This window comes from Ananas comosus, linkage group 5 (genome assembly GCF_001540865.1).
Source record: "Ananas comosus cultivar F153 linkage group 5, ASM154086v1, whole genome shotgun sequence".
Classification (NCBI taxonomy): domain Eukaryota; kingdom Viridiplantae; phylum Streptophyta; class Magnoliopsida; order Poales; family Bromeliaceae; genus Ananas; species Ananas comosus.
Genome location: NC_033625.1, coordinates 4,947,310 through 4,967,540, shown reverse-complemented (window position 1 = coordinate 4,967,540; position 20,231 = coordinate 4,947,310). Strand labels below are relative to the sequence as shown.

Below are 20,231 nucleotides of genomic sequence, written 5' to 3'. Positions count from 1 at the left end.
GTTATTAGCACTCTCTTACCCAATTTTTAATTTATATTTCAATGTTTTTATAACTAAATTTTAAATATTTATTAGTCATTTTAATTATCTCTCTGCTGTGAAATTGCACGCTAATACCACAACATGTTTGTCAAGTTGATGGTTAGAAAAGAAACTGAAATAAATAATAAACATTAACAACTCAATTATAAAAAGTAAAACATCAAATATATCAAACTAGTCTAAATAGTTTTAAAATTTTAAATATGAATTCAAACGATTGGCAAATCAAATTATGAAATCAAACTACTATAATCGCTGATTGATAGAGTATTTAAAGTATCTAGAATATGAATTTAATAAATTTTGCAAGTTATGTACCTAGCAATAAAGTTAGTTATTTTTGGTATCTAAATTTAAAAATCATCTTAAAATTTCAGGCATATTCCAAATAGTAGGAAAGTACAAGATAAAATATGATGAAATATAACGAGTTATCCCCTTCGTTTGTTGTTTTTTTTCTTAAGAAGTAAATTCAGCTAAAAATATAAAATAGCTGGACTTGGAACTTAAGACTTTAGATACCTACCATCAAACACTAAGCCAGGGGCACTAGGTACAATTAGTTAGTACGCAATTTTTATATAAGAAGTGATGGGAGTTTTGTAATTTAACCCATTTTTAATTGAGTAAACACATATAGAACTTATGTGATTTATGGATCATTTTAAATTGATTATAAAACTTTTCAAAAATTTAATTTTACTATCTAATATTTTAATATATTTGATTTGAGTCAATCAACGATGTTTTGAGTTTAAAATTTGAATGCGTCGTTTATTTTTACGAATTTAATTAATACATTTCATACGATACTTGTAACTAAATTCATTAAAATAAAAAATTAGTTTAAGTTTAAAAAGTCAAAGTGGCGTCAACGGATTCAAATCAAATAAATTAAAAGGTTGGGCAGTAAAGCCCAAATTCTAAAAGGTTCCGTAGCCGGTTCAAAATGGTCCATTGAGCATATAAGTTTTATGCATTTATACGGTTTTAATTTTACAAATGTCGGGGGACTTTTGTGCAAAATCATCCATCTAAACCCTAAAACCTTCTCAGTTCTGCCCGACTGCTTTTGTTCCGAGCCGCCCGCCCGCTCCCGCTCCCCCGTCCGTCTTCCCTCTTCCTCTTTCTCCTCTGCCGGCAGTCGTCCCAACTGCCGCCGGCCATTCCTCTCCTTCTGAGCAGGTAAAGTATTCTCTCTCTCTCTCTCTCTCTCTCTCTCTCTTAATGTAAGAAAATATTATTCTGCTATTTGTGTTCTATTTTCTATATTTTATCTATTATATTTCTTGTGATATATGATCAAAAAAGTGATACAGGATTGCAGTCGCACTGAATTTAGTACCCAAATTAGGATCGAAAATAATCTCGAAAAGGCGAATTTTGATCTCGTGTTGTGTATGATTATGTATGGAGTTGAAGGATTATGTAGAATCTACTCTATCATATAGAGAGTCCCCGCATAACATGAGAAAACGCCATTAGCGGAATCGAACCACGCATTTTTTTTTGCGACCGCACAAACATTGATAGTAGGGTCCGGATAGAAGTGCTTTTCCGATAAGCTACTACGCCGAATAGTCTTACTTTAGATGACTCGAAAGATTCGAAGTGTCGCATTTTACGTTTAATCCTTATGCTGTGGTGTTGTCGGTTATTCATCCGCTTTCTTGGGAGCGAAATTTATTGAAAAATGCCCGAAAACGGATCAGATATTCTTTCTAACAACAAAATTTGCAGATAATTGCTCAGAATCTGAATAAGAATTATTTCCTTCTAGGAGAAACGTGGAAAAATGTTTTCTGAGAAAAAAAAAAATCTTCTATGAAAATTCTCTTTTCCAGTTTTATGTCTGTTTGATTCCAAAAAAAAAAAAGGCTTTTTCAGAAAGCTTCTTTCAAAATTTTATGGAAAACTAGCATTTTCGTTCCCTAAAAAAAAAAAAATTCTGAAAACGAAAACATTATTTTGCCATGAAATTTGGAAAACAAATTTTCAAAAGAGCTAGTTTTCCTTGAAATCAAACAGACGAAAACTGAAATAGAGGTTTTCCGTAAAAAGTTTTTTTTGGAAAACTTTTTTCCACGCTTTTCCAACGAACCAAACACCTCCTTATTTTTCAAGATAGTCGTATTCCTTCTGTTAACCCTGCATATGGTCATTTTGATTGGAGCCATGAATAGTCCTTGTTTTTCTTAGTCGTTAATATGTTTTTCTACTGCTTGTTCTTCTTTGAGAAATAACCATGTCGAGGAACATGCCATCTACTTGTTTGATTTTTTTTCCCTCATACATGTATTATGCGCATATGTGAATAACCACTTGGTCTGATGACGAGATTGCAGGCGATTTTATTGATTGCGCCTGTAGCTCAGGGAAAGTCCTATATCCTCTGACACTGTAGTCGCCTGCCGATTTGCTTGAGCTTCTTTGGAAGGTTGATACGCTCTCTGTGCTTGCTACCTTATCCTTTTTTTTTTTGTGTGTGTGTGTGTGTGTGTGTGTGTGTGTGTTTTTCACTTATTGTATACCCTTAATGCTTGTCCACCGCATAAATTTTTTGGTTTTCTATTGGTTAGAGCTGGTAACATGCAAATAAAGACTCCAAAGACCCATCGGGGCAAGAGGGAGCTTGAAAAGCGTGCCCCAAAACTTGTAAGCCTGATTTTTTTTTTTTTTCCTCTTTTGGGTTGTCCAATAGCTTGAAAGAATCTCGAAAAGGAATCTCATTCTAGTGTAATGTTCGATCCATTATTTTAGGTTGAGAATGGGAAGAAAACACTTATTCTTCATGGCACTAAGACCAGCGCCGTATTGAACACAGTGTTGACCGAAATCTATCACTTGAAAAGAGGTAGTGCTATAAAGTATTCCAAGAAGAACGACAACATCAGGCCATTTGAAAGTGGCGGAGAGACGTCATTGGAGTTCTTCTCCCTCAAAACTGACTGCAGCCTATTCGTGGTAAGAAATGAAAGTGTGTAATGTCTGTATGTCTCATCTCTTTTATTGCGATCTATTTTCCTTCATTTTTTTGTATTTCTGTTTGTAGCTAATTATATTGGGTTGTACTCCATCAAAAGTTCTTTGTAAAAGATAAGAAACAATAGGAAGATTTGTAAAAGAAAAAAAAAAAACTGGTTTAACTGTGTGGCTGAGGGGTAGTCAGAAAGCTGCTTAGTTCGAAGCCTTTTGTGTATTCAGTCTTTTGTCGAAACGAACTGATTTTATACATGGGTCATGGTTCGACTGGTTTAATCGCTGGTTCACTTTCGGTAAATGCACTTATTATGCATGTTCTCACTCCTTGCTTTAATTTCCAGTGCCATAGAAAAAGGCAAACTGACGGTTTTGATATGTTCAGATTCACTTCCTTGTAGTCACTGATATCTAGTTAATTATCTTTTTTTTTTTTCATGTTTTCCCTCATTGGTAAATCTTGGTTTTTGCAGTTTGGTTCTCATTCAAAGAAAAGACCCAACAACCTTGTTCTCGGGAGGACTTACGATAATCATATATATGATCTTGTTGAAGTAGGAGTGGACAACTTTAGGTCAATGGAATCCTTTGTGTACGATAAGAAGCTAACACCGAAAATTGGGACAAAACCTTTCTTTGCCTTCATCGGAGATAATTTTGAGAGTTCGGAAGAATTGAAGCACTTGAAGGAAGTACTACTCGATCTTTTTAGAGGAGAGGTTGGTCCTTCTATAATCCTTACTAGATCGTTGAATCAAACAGAGGGTATCTTGGTGATTTTCCGTATTTGGTTTCCGCAGGTTGTGGAAAATTTAAACCTTGCGGGTGTAGACCGGGTTTTCATGTGCACTGCTCTCTCTTCGACCACGGTGTTTATGTCGCATTGTGCTCTTCGGCTTAAAAGGTCGGGGACATCTGTACCTAGAATGGAGTTGGTGGAAGTGGGACCCTCGATGGACTTGGTAGTTCGACGGCACCGACTTCCAAATGAGAGTTTGAAGAAAGAAGCGATGAAGGCTGCTCCCGATCAGCCTAAGAAGGTAAAAACAGGAAATGTAGTTCATTTGAAAAATCAACTTAAATACTCCTGCAAAGTTATCTATTACATATACATCTGTGCAGCAGAATCTGGATTTCCTAAGTGCCATAAAAAACTTTAGTTTGTTGGATAATATAAAATTGTTGTTACAAAAATGTTTTTTCCTAGTATGGAATCGACTTTCTTCTATGAATTGGATGACTCCCAACTTATGATATGGGTACGAAAATTCAGATCTCAGCGCTGTAAGAGTTGAATTTTCTGACACACACACTCTTTTCCAACCAATTGTTATTCTATTTTTACAACCTGAAATTACAAATCAGACCTATCTAAGATTTTTTTTTTTATTTGCTTTACTTTTCTTTTGCAGATTAAGAATGTCACGAGCGATGTGGTTCAGGGTAAAGTAGGGACGATCTATATTCCGGATCAACAGGTTCGGACTTTGTTGTCTCCACGCACATATTTCATATTTCAACAGTCACATATTAGCAATTCTTTGAATTGGTAAGTAACTCATGCTTGTTCCTTCTGAAGGTTGGTGGGATGCCTTTATCAAACAAGGTGAGGGGCCTGAAGAGAGAGCGCCGTGTGGCTAAGAAAAACAATTCTGGCGGAGAGGATCAATCAAAGAAGAGGAAAGCAAATCCAGAGTGATTTCGATAGGCGGTCTTTATACCTGACAACAAGATGGCGACAAAATTCAGGTGAAATAGTTGCAGTAAAAATTTTCAGCCGGCGAAATTTTCACAGCTCATTCTGAGAGGGTCAAAATGCGCAGAAATTTTTGCTCTTGTTGAAGAGAAATCGTGGAAGGGTGTTGCTTGCAGTCGAAATTTATGTGATATTTTTTTCTCCCGGGTAAGATAGCAAGGTTGTTTGATACATTTTGGTTACAAATGAAGTTTGCAAAATACTTTGTGCTGTGGGCTTACTGAATGGTATTTGTTTTTGCTGTTAACCACTTTTCTCTGCTTTATGATATCCTCTGTTAGATCTGTTCAGTATGTTTACGGCTCAACTATGGAACTCTTCACTCCATTTAGGAGTATGGTTGTAACCTATGTATTGTTTTTCCCATTTATAGAAGTAAGTTTCTAAACCCTTACTAGAGAAATTCAAGGTGAAAATTCATTGTGGGTGAGGGAGGGGTTTGATGTTTTTTTTAATTTTTCATGCATGCATGAGCTAAAAGATAAAATCAAGCCTTTTGTTTTTGATAAAAATGTACAATCCGGAACTTACATTAACTATAGATCATTTTGAGTCGGTAGCTATCTAGTCTTTTAATATTTTAATTTTACTATCCAATTTTTCAAATTATTTTATTTGAAAAAGTCAACGATAATTTAATTTTAAAATTTAAGCTAATTAATTATTTTAATAATGAATTCATAGCTATTAATATTGTATAATTTATATTAACTAAATTTATGAAGATAGATGAAAAATTCAAATTTTGAAGTGAAGATGTTATTGACTGATTTAAATTAAACAAATGGACACATTTGATAGTTAACTCAAAATAGTATATAGTTCAGATAAATTTTGTATGTTGTTATCATAGCATCTCTAAATTAGCTAGAGTCCATTTTGTTGTACTTAATAAACATTTTTTAAGTTAAAACACGTGGTTTGAAGAATTCAGTAATTTTGATCAACGCACATTTTCACCGCTTTTCAAAGCATGGACTTCGTAGGCCTCGTACCCATGAAAGAGCTCCCTACAGATGATAAAAAAAGGAGAAAAATCAAATAACAGGTCAAAAGAACAAGATGCATCACATATTTCTCTCTCTTTTTTTTAAATAAAAAATCTTTTTATTTTATTCCATTTGTTCAAATAGCAGAAGATCGTATTAGGTCAAACCGCAGAACTTTAATAAAACACACAGCAACTAAATGAACGGCATCAATGTAATCTATCTTTCCCTCCAGTAACTATCACCCACGAATCGTTTTTCCAACAAAAATTATAGTAAAGAACAAGAGCAATTTGTTTGGCGATGTATCACCATTCATCGAAAAATAAAACTATCAAGAAAAAGAATGTAATCATAATTGAAATGTGAAACATGCTTTTAAAGTTAAACTTGAATATATCATCCCTAATGCAAGCAATGACACAAGAAGAAGAGCAGAATTCTAGCAGCCTTTTTTTTTTGTTTTTGGCTGTTTCTGGAAGCGGCAGGTTTCAGTCTTCATCACCGGGGGAGGGCAAAGTCTAAAGAAAATACAGGATTCATCAGAACAAACAGTCAAATACGACTCTCCCATACAAATCAAACGTATAAACTTAATACACACATATATATGCACATACATACATGCATGCATATTTGAAATAGAGATGTAACAACTTCACAGTTAAAAATTCAAAGATGAGTGAATCCTGATCCACAAATGAAATTGTCACGTACTCTTTGAGGCAGAAGGGACAAGAAAACAATAAAATTGGCTTCTTATAACAATAGGCAACAAAATACTACAAGTTGTTATGGCAAAGACATGCCTTGGCAACTCATAAGTGAACTATAACTATATTTGCTGTATAGAGGTACTCTTCTTTGAATGAAAAAGCAAATGCTCGATATTAAACATTTCTTCATTTATATTCCATTTGGATTACTACGATGCTTATGATAGGATATGAATTCAATCTTATATATTATGAAGAGATACATAGCGAGATGCTTGCTCAAAAAACATATGGAAGAATTGAAACTAAATGACCACTAATCTTCTAGACAACTAACAAACCTTAAGCTGATAAGACCTCAATGTGTATTAACATATTAGAATAATTACTGTTGGGCTTCCTCTACAATAATCTTTTAAAAAATGCACAGTAAAACAGTGAGAAATGATGCAGAATGCAATCAGAGTTATTTCACACAAGCATGAAATTTTTAGTCACATCAATTTATTTGCTTATTTCTTTAAAATGCTAAGACAACTCGAAGCCTCACAAGCAGTAAAGCTGACACAGGCTACTTTACAAGCTTTAAAAGAGAATAAGGTAGGAAATTATGTGCACTACAAAGAAAGTTTAACGTAAATTGCAAAGTAAAAAATATTAGCATGGAATAGAAATTAGCTTCATTATTGTCCCAAAATAGTTGTGAAGTCTTACAACTTTTTCCCAAAACAGTTTCCGCAGAGTGAATAACTCAAACTCGTTTTAGTGACTTGAGCTTCTAAAATATCACATCAGCCCCCAATAATATAAAAGGAACAAACATGGCTCCAGAAAATTCAATCACATTTTGATCTTGAATGTCTTCTCTTCTTTGTCAGTCTTCCTAGCCATGATCAGATGCGCTTGTTTAAACCTAGCATCATGAAGTTCCACCTTTAAAGTGAGTAACAACAAAAGTTTGCAGATTTAATGACTTTACTGGCTAATAATTCGACGCAAAAAGAGAACTATTAGGTTAAAGATATTAAACTATGAATGGTCCCTAGATTTTTTGTAACTCGGCACCAAAACTTTTCACTTAAACAGATTACTAAATAGATCCCACCGAATGTCCCCGTGTTATTCATGGGTGCATTTTCCTGAGATTCCATATGGCACATCGTCATTATCTGAGTTCAATGATCATTACACTCCTTTGCTCAAAGCCAATTCTCCTAATAAACAATGGGTAAATCCATCGTCCAAATTACCAATATTTTCAAAATTGGGGATAGAACGCAGGCAATCAAGGGCTACCATTATTAATAGTTCTATTTAGTTCAGTCTTTTGAATTAAGAACCATATAAACCAATAGCCGAATATATAGTTAATTAATGCATACTGACCATTAGAAGATGATCAAAAGAATGTAATGCTTGACGACTAGTATAATTATATGAAAGAATTAGATTTAGCATACTTATATTTCTCATACAATAGTTCGATACATACTGATCTGAGTGGAGTTTCTAATCCAAATTGACTAAACCAACCAACACAAGCCAAACCGAACTGACTGATAAATGCACTAAGCATAAAACTAGGTTCCTAAAACATTTGGTAGTTGCCTAGGTGCTGGTTAGCCGACCTACGTGCCGCCTAAGCATATATTTGTTTTCTCTACAGAAAAAAGTTGTCTTTTCTTACTTTTTATAGATTATAAAAGGGTTTAAAAAATTACGATAAGAAGAGTATGACTAGTAAATAAAATCCAAACGAGTGAAGATGAGATTCCTCTTTAGAATGAAATTAGGGATCCACTTAAGGCAGTCAAGTGACAGAACCCATACAAGCTTATGTCATTACATACATTGGGGATTTCAGATAATATGCGTAACACGGATGGCATTATAAATGTAACATATGGCTAAGGGATAACTAGTTTAAGCGAAAATGTCGAAGACCGTCAAAATTTCGGGCACGATCCACAACACATTTATCCCTTGATCTTAAATCAGTATCGTCTTTATAACCTCAAACTGATTCTTACACAGAATTAGCAATTTGATGAATCGAAACCAAAATCCTCTAACACCGGAAAAATCCGGCTAGCAATTGCCCAAAATAAAGAGTAAAGCCTTGTTCGGAATTGTTGCTCACTTTTCCACTTCTCATATTATTTGGCAATGAAAAATAATAACTTTCATAGTTTTTTTTTTTGGGAATGATGATAAGAGTACGAAAGTCCATCCAAACACGGCTTAAATTTTAGCATTCGAGAAACAAAAAGAGATTCACAAAAACTAACCTTGGGAGAGCCAGCTCCAGCAGGAGGAATCGGTGGCGATGAACGATCGGAGCCGCGCGGCCGCGACGGCGGAGTGGAGCGGCATCAGGGACTCGACGCCCCCCAACGCCGACGCCATCGACCTGCGCAGAACAAGGAAAACCCTAAAACGTCTAGAGTTCAAAGATCGACATTAACGACGACGATGGGTTATAGCACTGGTGAACTCACCTGCGAAAGAGAGGGGCGGAGCGCCGCGGAGGCGAGGGTTTGAGGAGCGGAGCTTTGGACCGAAGAGCCGCCGATCTCGCGGCGGGGGTGGCAGCGGCGGAGGACCTCGACGCGGCAGCGGCAATGGCGGCGTATCCGCGGAGCGACGCCATTTTTTTCCTTTCTTTGCGTGCTCTGTGGAGAAGAGGAAGAGAGAGGGAGAGAGAGAGAGAGAGGGGAGGAGGAGACGAAACCGATCTAATCTAAAACCCTAATAATTGTGAGAGGTTTGGGGTTTGGACGACGAGTCGGTCGACGAGTTCGATGAGTTGGATCTGGTCCGACTCGCCCTGTAAATGCATGGGGCGAAAAATGTAGAAGGGGCCCCCTGAACTGTACCATTTTAAAAATCGATCACTCTATTGCTTTTTATTTTTCTTTTTCTTTTTTTTTTTTTCTCTCTCTCTGTGTCCTCCTTTAATACAGACTTATTTTAAATTTTGAAAAAAATTTTCATATATAAAAGTGTAAAAGTTTGGTATTTTTAAATTTTTAACTTTGGATCAGCACATTAGTTATTTCTAAATTAATAATTTTTTAGAGAATCACTAAATTCTAAAGGAGCCACTCAATTCTTGAGGGATCATTATCATTTCAAACGATATAATTTTTAATCTAAGGATTAAAAAATTAAAAGCGCTAACTGTTTTATGCTTCAGGCAATGTAGTAATTCTGCACTTATATTTTGATTATTATAAATAAAAATTTCAAAGTAATTTTTAAATTTTTTTTATTATTACCTCTCATTTTGTTTGGAATAGGTCTGCTGGCGATGGATGGCATCACGACCGTCCATCCGCGTTGTGGGAGTCTCGTCAATCGTCGGGGGAGAGGCGGGCGATGCCGTGATGACACAACAACAGCAGGACGTTCCTTTTTCGCGAGTCCAATTTCTGCTCCTTCCTCTTTCCCTCCGTCCTTCCTCCCCGCACCACCCCCTTTTCCTGATCCTCCTCCCCCTTTTCTTCCNCCCCCCCCCCCCCCGGCGAAACCTAACGCTCTCAAATCCCCAAATCATCCATTTCCCTCTCCCAATCAACTCGCGTCTATCTTTTCGATCCAAAATTATTAGAGGGGAAGGAAAAATAAATAAATAATAAAAAAATAAAATGCCGAGCGTATTCCCAAATCCATTTCCTAATTAAGCTGCGTATATCTTTCTTCGATCCAGAAATTGTTAGATTGTATACATTCGTGAGAGAAGGAAGAAGAAGATGCCGAGCGTGGGGGTGAAGCTGTACAGCGTCTTCTTCAAGCTCCTCCTGAAGCACCGCCTGCAATCTCTCCTCCAGCAGCAGAAGAATCTACAGAATTCTGCACCTCTTTCTTCTTCTTCTTCTTCTGCCTTCGGCGCGGGTATTGTTTGCCGGCCGGACGAGTCGACGGCTCCGGCCAATCCGTCCTTCGCCGCCGACGGCGTCGCGACGAAGGACATCCACATCGACCCCCTCTCCTCCCTCTCCATCCGCATCTTCCTCCCCGACTCCTCCCTCTCCTCCGCCGATCCCCGCCCCCGCCGCAACAGCTTCGTCCCGTCGCACCCCGCCCCCGCTCCCGCTCCCGCTCCGCGCCGCAGCAGCTACGATCCCCCCTCCGGATCCGCCAATGGCGTTTCCCCCGCCGCCGCCGCCGCCTACCGCGGTTACCTCCCCTCCTCGCGCGGCGCCGCGGCAGGCAGATCCAGGAGGCTCCCCGTCGTGATCCAGTTCCACGGCGGCGGATTCATCGCCGGCAGCAACGCGTCGGCGGCGAACGACTTGTTCTGCCGGCGGATCGCGAAGCTGCTCGACGTGGTCGTCGTCGCGGTCGGGTACCGGCTGGCGCCCGAGAGCAGGTTCCCGGCCGCCTTCGACGACGGGATGAAGGTGCTGCGCTGGCTCGCCAAGCAGGCCAACCTCGCCGAGTGCAGCAAGTCGATGGGGAGCTTGAAGGGAGGAGGAGGAGGAGGAGGAGGGGACGGAGGGGGGATGGGAGGCGGCGCGGAGGGGCGCAAGTCGCACATCGTGGACTCCTTCGGGGCCTCCACGGTCGAGCCGTGGCTCGCGGCGCACGGAGATCCTTCCAGGTTTGGCATTCTTCTTTTCGAGCGCTTTAATTGATGTCTTGTTGCTATTGTTTGTGAAGCTCATTGTGGACAAAGAACTATGTTGTAAACTATTTAGGTTGAGAAGTTGTTGGAAATTGATGTGGACAATTTTGAAATCTTTGGAGTTGCCTTGTGCTAATCTACGAAGTAAGATCAGTAGAACCCGCACCAACAACTTGGTGTTTGGAGAAGTAATTGTCATGTGGGATTCAGATGAATCCTTAAACTTTTTGTAGTAGGAAATATTTCGCTCTGTAACTTTAGTCTTGGTGCTTATTCTTGGTGCTTATTCGTAATTGTTCATATCTACAATGATGATTGGATTAACAACATTCTGTTGCATTATTATGCATAGTTGGATCATGTTGGTTGCAGCATTCTACTCCATAGCCCGAAACGTGGAAGAACTGCCACTCTCCTAGATAACATGTAATTGTACCAATTTATTATAAAAACAAAAGTATGAATCCCTAGGATCGGGGTAGAATACCAACTCTGGGCTAGAAGAAGCCAATTCATGTTGTCGTGTTTTGTATATTGGCCCTTTGTAATGACTTTTTTTTACTTAAACTTTTAAAACTCAAGCAAAGTTTCCTGGCTAATGCAATTTTATCTCTTACCGTCTTCCATTTTTCTTCTGTTAGCAATGTATTTTGGGCATTAATCAATACCAAAATATTATTCTTGTATGGTGCTGGATATGTGTTGGCAACATTGTACTGGTGATGGATTGTAGAGGTTTGATTATTTAAGATAGAGGAGGTTCTGAATGACAATTAGCATAACAAGATTGGTGACTAACTTAGGCCTCGTTGGTGTTGTTACCTTTTTTCTGTTTTTTAAAATACTAATTCTATGTAATTTGATTTGTCCGAGGAATGACTTTCTTTTGTTGTTATAATTGGTAGGCTTATAGTGCATCTAGCTGAGCGATAGATGATAACTTATTTTAAAAATCTTGAAAGCAAAAAAAGGTTGTTTCTAAGTTTCTATTTTTTGTTGCCAAATAAACACTTTGGACAAAAGGAGTGGTAGTAATCCATCATCCACTCTTGCACCTTTTTAATGTACAAACTTCTATTAAAAAAATAAAAAACAAACACGATACCAAACGAGGCCTTAGTGTGAGTTTTGGATTGATTAAAAAATGTATTCTCTACAAACTGCGATTTACACATTGCTTTGGACTGTTCTGGAAAGATTTAAGAGCTTATTGAATATTTGGTTCAACTTGGTTGAGCTAGTCAAAGTCAATTGGTCATTAATTTCTTGCTCTCGAGAAGTTTGTTTCAACCAAGTTGAAGCAACTTTCCAGAAAGTTGGGTCTGCTGCACTGTACGTGCCTAGTCTTTTGACAAGCCCACTGTTGCCTTCGGATATACATACCTATTTTCCTCTTGGAAATTTAGATTCTCCTCTCTATTCACCCATTCTCAATCTCTAGTTTCTTGAGTAGCAACATCGTTGTAGAGCTTTAGGAATCATCCCGCTTCATCTTCTCCATTCACCATAATTTAGTTGCTTGTGAGAACTATTTTTGTTCTTAAACACCTCTCTAGGTGTTGTATTGCTTCATGATCTTGCCAACTGGGTAGATTTTGATCTTGTACAAATTTAACATCATCTATAATAAATCACCTGATTTCAAAATTTCGATGTAATGCTTTGTTTTCCTTTGACAATATGCTGTATAAGTTCGGTGCATTGTCCACTCCCTTATATCAATTGTTGCTGATGCAAAGTTTGTTGTCAGTTTCTTTTTGTATTGCTTTACTACCAGCATTTTTCTGAAAAGTCAATTGTCCTTTACTTGTTTCCAAGCAGATGTGTTCTCCTTGGTGTTTCCTGTGGTGCCAACATTGCTGATTATGTTGCTAGGAAAGCAGTTGAAGCTGGGAATCTCATCGACCCTGTGAAGGTCGTTGCCCAGGTTCTCATGTATCCCTTTTTCATAGGAAGTGTACCAACGCACTCAGAAATTAAGCTAGCAAACTCCTACTTCTATGACAAGTCCATGTGCATACTTGCTTGGAAACTGTTCCTACCCGAAGATGAGTTTAGCTTAGACCACCCTGCTGCCAACCCCCTTGTACCCGGGAGGGGCCCGCCGTTGAAAGTAATGCCTCCGACTTTAACAGTGATCGCAGAGCATGATTGGATGAGGGATCGTGCTATCGCCTATTCTGAGGAGCTGAGAAAGGTGAACGTTGATGCGCCGGTTCTTGAATACAAGGATGCCGTTCATGAGTTTGCCACGCTTGACATGCTCCTCAAGACTCCGCAGGCGCAGGCATGTGCAGAGGACATTGCAATATGGGTGAAGAAGTACATATCCCTTCGAGGACATGAGTTTTCATATTAGATTTCGGCAGTTTTTTGTTTAATAGATTGAGAAGGGAAGAGCATCACCGCAGGAATGTTTCTTGAGGCAGCTACCGTTAGCAGGTTCGTTGTATTTTAAATTTTTTCATATGTTTATTTGTGTACTTTGTAAAATGTGAACAGTAAGCGTAATTGAATTGGTGCTGTTCCCTTAGCTCTCATTCTTTCATTCCCTTGCTATATATTCTTGTACTACACATTCAGTTGAACCAACATTGGCGCTGATCTAGCTGGAACTGATAATCTTGCTCATGTAAGAGCATGAGTTTTACAGGCATAGAAACTATTATTGTTCATCCTAGCATAGAGAAATTTTAAATTTGCTATTGTTGTTTGAGAACTGAGCAGTTCAATTACTTTTTTGTAGTTGTACTCTGATATACATCTGAATTTTGTGCCAAATGTCATGTGTTGGCAATTTTTCGATCATGTGATTTTCTGTATTTATTCCAGGAATAGCGATAGAAGAATGTGAGATTGTGTTATTTATTGTGAAAGATAATATTGTACTAATGGTGATCATTTTCATGCTATGTATTGGAGGATGTCAAATACAGGTAGGTCATCTTAAGCATCATTTTGGAAGTAGTTTATGCTAAAATTCTTACATAAGTGAACATTTAGTTATGGCAAAATATGGTAAATGTATGGCTACAAAAGTTTACTTGAACTTTTGTTTATTGATTTACTGCAAATAATTTCTTCCTTACATCTGCCAGGGAGAAGATCTTGTCTGACAGTTCTTGTAAAATCACATGCATCAGAAAGTCTTTGTTCTTATATTTGCTGCTTTGTATCCTTCTGATGTTGCTGAGGTTCTTTATGTGGAATACCTTTTTAGATTACTGGTTTATCTGCAGAAGTAGAGTAATAGCTTATATGCCCTCATAAATTTTTAAATAACAAATTTATCACTTAAACTTCTGAAATCTTGCAGAAATATACTTGTTAGGTTTTCATTTTTCTTGCTTTTAGACAACAGAACAAATGGTCAGCTAAATATTTAAACAGTTAGTACTTTTTTCCCCCCTGTTCTGTTTGAGAAAGAACCAACATAGGGTGTTTGACTCATTAAGCTCATGAAATGTTGTAGAAAATTGTTATAGAATCGGCAGAGTGACCGAAAATGAGATATTGGAGGAAATTGAACCCATAGTAACAGATTGAAATGGATTCAATTTCCTTCAATTCTCATATTCAAATCTTGTGATTTGACAATTTATGCTAAAACATGGAAACATAATTGTAGCTTATCATTGCTGAAAATTTTCTTTCCAACCTTCAGATGATGAGCAGTTGAAGGTGAGATATTGGAGGAAACCAAATCAAACCCAAATTCAAACCAATTCTTTGAATTGAAATTTGATTTGATCACCTCCAATTCTCACTTTCAAAGCCCGCCGCTATTTTCCTGAGCAAGGGTTACTTCACTTGCAGCTCTTTATATAAGCCTGAGAAAAGGGAATTGTGGTAGTAAATGTGTATGGTGTGATATTCTTAATGTTTGGTTCTCATTTGACCATCATACACGAGCCTTTGATGATTTTGTTTTTGTTTTTGTTTTTGTTTTTCTTTTTTTTTCTCTTTGGTTTAGTGTATTTGTACTTTACTATCCATGGTTTTATCTTTTACGCTTAATTATTTTGTGATTAATAGCTCTTCCTTTCTGATATGCAGTTGAGAAAAAAAAAATTATATGAATTAATATTGATAATACCGTGTTATTTATTTATCGGTGCATGTATTCTATTTTAGATATCCCTTGCCATGGATGACACCTGGTAAGCTACCATTTTGGAACCAAAAGTTGGCTAAGTTACACTTTAGGTCCAGGATGCCGGTGTTTATTTTGATTCTTTAAATTTTAATTTATTATAATTTTTAGCTCAAATTATTTTAGATAGTTGTAATTTTATTTTACAGTATAATTAAATGTTGCCTTGTTATGGTGTAGTGTTGTGGACCTTGTGGTTGATGATACCACAATAATTAAGATATCGTATTATTATATTAGTATCACATCAGAATCAAAATATTATCCCCCTCAAAATTTGAGGATAAAAAGGGACTTTTTCTCTTCCTTTTTGGCAAAATGCAAATTGTGGCTGGCAAAGTAGCAGTCCTTTATTCTAAATATATTTATAAAAACACAAACTTATCATGCATAATCATATATATATATATATATATATATATATATATATATATATATATATATATATATATATATATATAGTGAGGTTNTTATTTATTTATATATGTATAGATAGAGAGCTCCTTATTCTTTAAATTCTCACCTCAGCCTCTTTGCTCCAAACTGATGGTGATGATCAAAACTACTTAATTTATTGCTGCTTAAAAAAGTAATTTTGTGAGCTCCATTGATTAGTGATTCTTAGATATACTTAGCATTTCCAGCATGAGACTGCTATTATGGGCTTCGACTGCCACCCGAGAACTAAGCACCCCTTCTCCTCTGCGACGGTGTAACCGTCGCAGAACTTCTTTTTGGCGTCGGCGAGCCAGAGCCTCGCCTGCGCCATCATCTTGAGCGGCACGGGCTGGAACCCCGCGCGGCTCATTCGGCGGCGCCACTGGTCGAGGCGCTCGTGCCGCTCCACCCGGGCCGGGCCCTCACAGCTGACGATGTTCTTGATCTCCTCGGCGTAGTGGAACTGCTCCACTTTCGCCCGCTTCGTGGCGTACTTGGGCAGCGCCGCGTCCAGCGAGTCGAAGATCGCCGAGTAGTAGTGCAGCGCCTCCATGAACCTGCAGGAAAACAATCCAACATTGGTACAGAAAGAGAGACAGACTGTTTATCTCCAAAAGTTTACGCATGGACTGTTTTGCAACTAGAGATCCGTATCTCTAGTTGTAAATTTTTTATTTCAGATAAAGTTATTTCTAACATGGTATTACCTTTTCTAATCGCTACATTTCCAATTTTGTATTGTATGGACATATATAGTTGGAAATATAAATTGCATCATTATCTGCAGGTCCAGTTACAATATAATTTAAGCATAATTACAGATAGATTTTTTGAGCTTGACTGCAGTTGGACCTAAATAATAATGCTGTGAAGTAAAGGGACAAAACCGGCTGTGGCACTATTTCTATATTCACCACGAGGCGTACACAAGGAAACGTTTTGAACCGGCAGTACCAAGAGAAGCGCTATATATATATATATATATATATATATATAGAGAGAGAGAGAGAGAGAGAGAGAGAGAGAGAGAGAGAGAGAGAGAGAGTGTGCCGCTAGGATGTTTATGGAAGCACGGAGCGCTCCGTGCTTTCACTTTGTTTTCGATGTTCGGACTTTCGAATCGATGATCGGCTCCGTTAGACTTGATCTAGAGTATTTGAAGTATCTAGAAAATAAATTTTGCGATTTTTCGATATCATTTGCCTAGTGATCGAAGTGGCTCAAAATCAACGGCTGAAAATAAAAATCTTACAAAATATGATGATATGACATTAAAATTTTAGATCAAAGTTATTGATCTTGTTTTATATGGCATAAAGAATTTTCTATCAAAATTTCATGCGATTTGGATATTTCTACACCGTTAAACTTGCAACCGGCTCACCACGGCCATTAAAATTATTGATTTTGAGCCACTTGGATCACTAGGCAAATGATATCGAAAAATCACAAAATTTATTTTTTAGGTACTTCAAATACTCTAGATCAACTCTAACGGAGCCGATCGTCAATTTGAAAGTCCGAACATCGAAAACAAAGTGGAAGCACAGAGGGCTCCGTGCTTCCATAAGCATACCAGCCTACTATATATATATATATATATATATATATATATATATATATATATGTAAAATTGAGCTTCTATATCCTTTAAAGTATCAAGTTATTGGTGTTTATAGATTTTCGGTCATTGGATTACGGAATGTGCAGTAAAGATGATAGTAATCTCCGATTAGAATAATAGTGATCAATCTCTTACGATTGAGTGGATGGTTGGTTCAAAAATATAATCTGACGGATGGAAATGATCAATAGGTAGATCTAATGGTAATAAACTCGATAGTGTCCAGAACTTGATACTATCGATAGTATAATAATCGAACTCTATATATAATTTATATATGTTAACTGTTATTAAGTATTTGCTTCTACAGCACAATCAAAAGTACCTACATGCGACTTCCGTATTTGAAACTTAGAATCTATATTTATTTGGTCCAGTGGTGTGAATGGGCTACAAACCGCATCACATGTGTGCATATAAAAATATTAATTTGGAGCTTCTGATTTCGCATAGAAATGGTGTGGTTGTGCTTCGTGTTGTATTAGGACGCAAATTCGTGTGAACCGAACGAATTAAGATTGCTGCTGTTAAAAACAGCAATAAAGTCAGGATCGATCAAACTAGCAGCAAGAATGAACCCCAGCAAATTAAATTCCTAATTTAGAGGAGAATAAATTAATAGTAATAATAATAATAATAGTAGTATTAGTAGTAGAAATTAAGTAGTAAATGAAAGGATGAATGAGTTTGTTTAATTAATTAAGACCTGCCGAGGAAGAAGGGGCCGTTGTGGCTGGAATCCTGCTCGACGAGGACGAGGAGGCGCGGGGAGAGGCGGTGGATGGTCTGCAGGACGGCGTTGAGGGCGCCGCGGCTCTCCTTCACGACGCAGTGCAGCTGCAGCACGGTGTTCACCACCAGCGCCTCCCCGGGCTCCACCCGCAGCTGCTCCGCCCGCAGCCCCTCCACGATCCCTTCTCCGATCTCCCGCATCCGCTCAACAGCAGCTCCCCCCAAGCCGACGCCCGTGATGCGCACGCGCCGCGGCAGATTCGGCGGCTGCCTGCGGGCGAGGCCGTCGAGCAGGCCGCGCCACTGGTGGCCGCCGGGCAGGCCCATGGTCATCCCCAGGTCCACCACGTGCACCACGCTTTCTCCCTCGAAGGCCTCCAACATGGCCGCGTTCGCCGCGAAGTGCCCGAACTGCATGTACGGGCACACCTCGTACGCCAGCCCCAGCGCCTCCTCCCGCCGCGCCCGCAGCCCCCCATCGCCATAGCCATCGCCGGCGGCGGCGGAGGAAGCCGCCGCCGCCCCCACGATGCCGACGGCGCCGAGCGGCTGCACCAGCGCCAGGCGGTCCGACAGCCCCTGCACGAAGCAGGAGGCCACGCGCTGGAAGGCGGAGCCGTGGACCACCGCCGCCGACTGCAGCTCGCGCAGCAGCGCCGACGCCTGCGCGCGGTCGCGGCAGGCGGCGGCCTCCGCGCAGGCGATCAGCAGCTGCACCAGCCGCACGCTGCCGCCGCCGTCCTCCTCGCCTTCGAACCGCGACAGCGCGACAGGGCAGGCCTCCTCCGAGGCCCGGACCATCCGCTGGAGCTTCTCCACCTCCCTGCGGAACTGCAGCATCGCCGGCTCGCCGTTGCTGCCGCCGCACGCTCGGGGTTTCTTGCGTTCGCGCCATTCAATTTCCGGCGGCATCCATGTGGGGAAAGAGGAGGGAGGAGCCAACAATGCACTACTTTTACAGAGGAAATTATGGTAGTCGTGGGAGTAGGAGTAGCCGCAGCTCTCCTTCTTCCTCTTGAGGAACATTAAGCCATTGTTAACATGATGGGCGTCCTTTCCTTCCTCTTCTTCTTCTTCTTCTTCTTCAGCTTCATCTTCAGCATCATTGGATTGTAGGAGGAGGCCATTAACAGCAGCATAGGCTTCAGATCCTTCTTCTAGCTTGGGAAGGAGTTGAAGCTGGAGTTTTTGGTGGTGAGGGTGAGGGTGGTGGTGATGCAGATAGGGCCCAGGAGACATTAATTGGGTGGTGGGTCTACACCTACGCTTTGCCTTTGCGAAAGCATGCACTTCCCCAAAAGCCCCCACCACCCAACTCATCAGAGCTAGTTATAGTGTCGCGCCATTTGGCTCAGCGAAGGTTAATGCTTTCATCTGGGGGAGGATGGATCCCATTTCCTCTTGTCCTTTTCGACACAGAGCACGGCCAAATCCCAAATGGGCTGAGTGAGGGGAACATCATTTTTAACTCTTTTGATATCTTAATTTGCTCTACACTTGCCTGATTGGGTGCATCACATCACTATTTACTGCAATTGGTTGATGCTCTTTTTTATCAAGAGGTCGGTGGGTATCCAATCCAACGAGAGGCTCCTCAATGAATTCTCGTTGGGACATTTCGTCACTAAACCTTAATTTGTTCAAATTAAAAGATTTTTTCAATCATAATATATTGAACGATTGGATTTAAAAGAGACCCAATAAACTTAAATGAGAAACTCCTCATTGATTTTTTTTTTTTTTTTTTTTGCTTTTTCAAATCGGAGGTTTGATCTCCTGCGTGCATGTTTAAAAATAGAATAATTTCTTCTCCGAAATTCTTTTTTTGTATAATATATAACTAGTCTATAGAAAAAGGTATCTGTATAAACAACAACAACAACAACAACAACAACAACAACAACAGACCGTCCCTAGAGTAAGTGGCAAAAGGCTTGGCGGTTGGTACCCGAGACTCAAGTTCGAATTCTAGTTGATTCACATTTCTAGCTACATTTATTTCTAAATGAAATAAATAAAGTGGATAGCGTGCTATCTATTCCTAAAAAAAAAAACAACAACAAAAACATAATTATGAGGGTGAAGTTAGAATATTGAAGGGTCCCACGATTATAAGCCACTTCCTAAATTTGAAGTAGACACTGTTAGGCTTGTTTGGTATTATTATTGTTATTA

At 39.1% G+C, this 20,231-nt stretch overlaps 4 protein-coding genes across 7 annotated transcripts; 2 read left to right on the top strand and 2 right to left on the bottom strand.

Moving 5' to 3' along the window:
- Positions 1,084 to 5,165, top strand: LOC109710431 (ribosome production factor 2 homolog). Its single transcript, XM_020232977.1, has 8 exons — positions 1,084 to 1,227; positions 2,388 to 2,479; positions 2,622 to 2,697; positions 2,803 to 3,006; positions 3,495 to 3,740; positions 3,822 to 4,061; positions 4,434 to 4,499; positions 4,601 to 5,165. The coding sequence occupies exons 3-8, from the start codon at positions 2,632 to 2,634 to the stop codon at positions 4,718 to 4,720; spliced, it is 942 nt and encodes a 313-aa protein (XP_020088566.1). The 5' UTR covers positions 1,084 to 1,227; positions 2,388 to 2,479; positions 2,622 to 2,631; the 3' UTR covers positions 4,721 to 5,165.
- On the bottom strand, positions 5,963 to 9,352 carry LOC109710432. Of its 4 annotated transcripts, none has more exons than XR_002216350.1 (4): positions 8,981 to 9,338; positions 8,771 to 8,892; positions 7,197 to 7,395; positions 5,963 to 6,287 (listed from the first exon to the last, which is right to left on the bottom strand). XR_002216350.1 is itself a non-coding variant. In XM_020232979.1 (4 exons), exons 1-3 carry the CDS (start codon positions 9,130 to 9,132, stop codon positions 7,376 to 7,378), a joined length of 294 nt encoding a protein of 97 aa, XP_020088568.1. In that variant the 5' UTR covers positions 9,133 to 9,342; the 3' UTR covers positions 5,963 to 6,287; positions 7,327 to 7,375. The 4 variants fall into 4 exon arrangements, 3 of the variants coding, with proteins under 3 accessions (XP_020088568.1, XP_020088569.1, XP_020088567.1); XM_020232979.1 differs by having other exon boundaries at positions 7,327 to 7,395; positions 8,981 to 9,342; XM_020232980.1 differs by lacking the exon at positions 7,197 to 7,395 and having other exon boundaries at positions 8,981 to 9,352.
- On the top strand, positions 9,997 to 13,917 carry LOC109710429 (probable carboxylesterase 11). The gene is made up of 2 exons (XM_020232975.1): positions 9,997 to 11,085; positions 12,931 to 13,917. Exons 1-2 carry the CDS (start codon positions 10,235 to 10,237, stop codon positions 13,466 to 13,468), a joined length of 1,389 nt encoding a protein of 462 aa, XP_020088564.1. The 5' UTR covers positions 9,997 to 10,234; the 3' UTR covers positions 13,469 to 13,917.
- LOC109710428 (DELLA protein RGL1-like) lies at positions 15,770 to 19,402 on the bottom strand. Its single transcript, XM_020232973.1, has 2 exons — positions 18,031 to 19,402; positions 15,770 to 16,257 (listed from the first exon to the last, which is right to left on the bottom strand). Exons 1-2 carry the CDS (start codon positions 19,374 to 19,376, stop codon positions 15,894 to 15,896), a joined length of 1,710 nt encoding a protein of 569 aa, XP_020088562.1. The 5' UTR covers positions 19,377 to 19,402; the 3' UTR covers positions 15,770 to 15,893.

What these genes read in the sequence shown, in the direction of transcription:
- LOC109710429 (XM_020232975.1), top strand. Translation starts at nt 10,235, where the DNA reads ATGCCGAGCGTGGGGGTGAAGCTGTACAGCGTCTTCTTCAAGCTCCTC. An exon ending in GCGCACGGAGATCCTTCCAG is followed by an intron (nt 11,086 to 12,930) that starts GTTTGGCATTCT and finishes GTTTCCAAGCAG; the next exon opens with ATGTGTTCTCCTTGGTGTTT.
- LOC109710432 (XM_020232980.1), bottom strand. Translation starts at nt 9,132, where the DNA reads ATGGCGTCGCTCCGCGGATACGCCGCCATTGCCGCTGCCGCGTCGAGG. An exon ending in TCCGCCCCTCTCTTTCGCAG is followed by an intron (nt 8,893 to 8,980) that starts GTGAGTTCACCA and finishes TGTTCTGCGCAG; the next exon opens with GTCGATGGCGTCGGCGTTGG. An exon ending in CTGGAGCTGGCTCTCCCAAG is followed by an intron (nt 6,288 to 8,770) that starts GTTAGTTTTTGT and finishes TATTTTCTTTAG; the next exon opens with ACTTTGCCCTCCCCCGGTGA.
- LOC109710428 (XM_020232973.1), bottom strand. Translation starts at nt 19,376, where the DNA reads ATGAGTTGGGTGGTGGGGGCTTTTGGGGAAGTGCATGCTTTCGCAAAG. An exon ending in GGCCCCTTCTTCCTCGGCAG is followed by an intron (nt 16,258 to 18,030) that starts GTCTTAATTAAT and finishes GTTTTCCTGCAG; the next exon opens with GTTCATGGAGGCGCTGCACT.
- LOC109710431 (XM_020232977.1), top strand. Translation starts at nt 2,632, where the DNA reads ATGCAAATAAAGACTCCAAAGACCCATCGGGGCAAGAGGGAGCTTGAA. An exon ending in CTGACTGCAGCCTATTCGTG is followed by an intron (nt 3,007 to 3,494) that starts GTAAGAAATGAA and finishes TGGTTTTTGCAG; the next exon opens with TTTGGTTCTCATTCAAAGAA. An exon ending in TCGATCTTTTTAGAGGAGAG is followed by an intron (nt 3,741 to 3,821) that starts GTTGGTCCTTCT and finishes TGGTTTCCGCAG; the next exon opens with GTTGTGGAAAATTTAAACCT.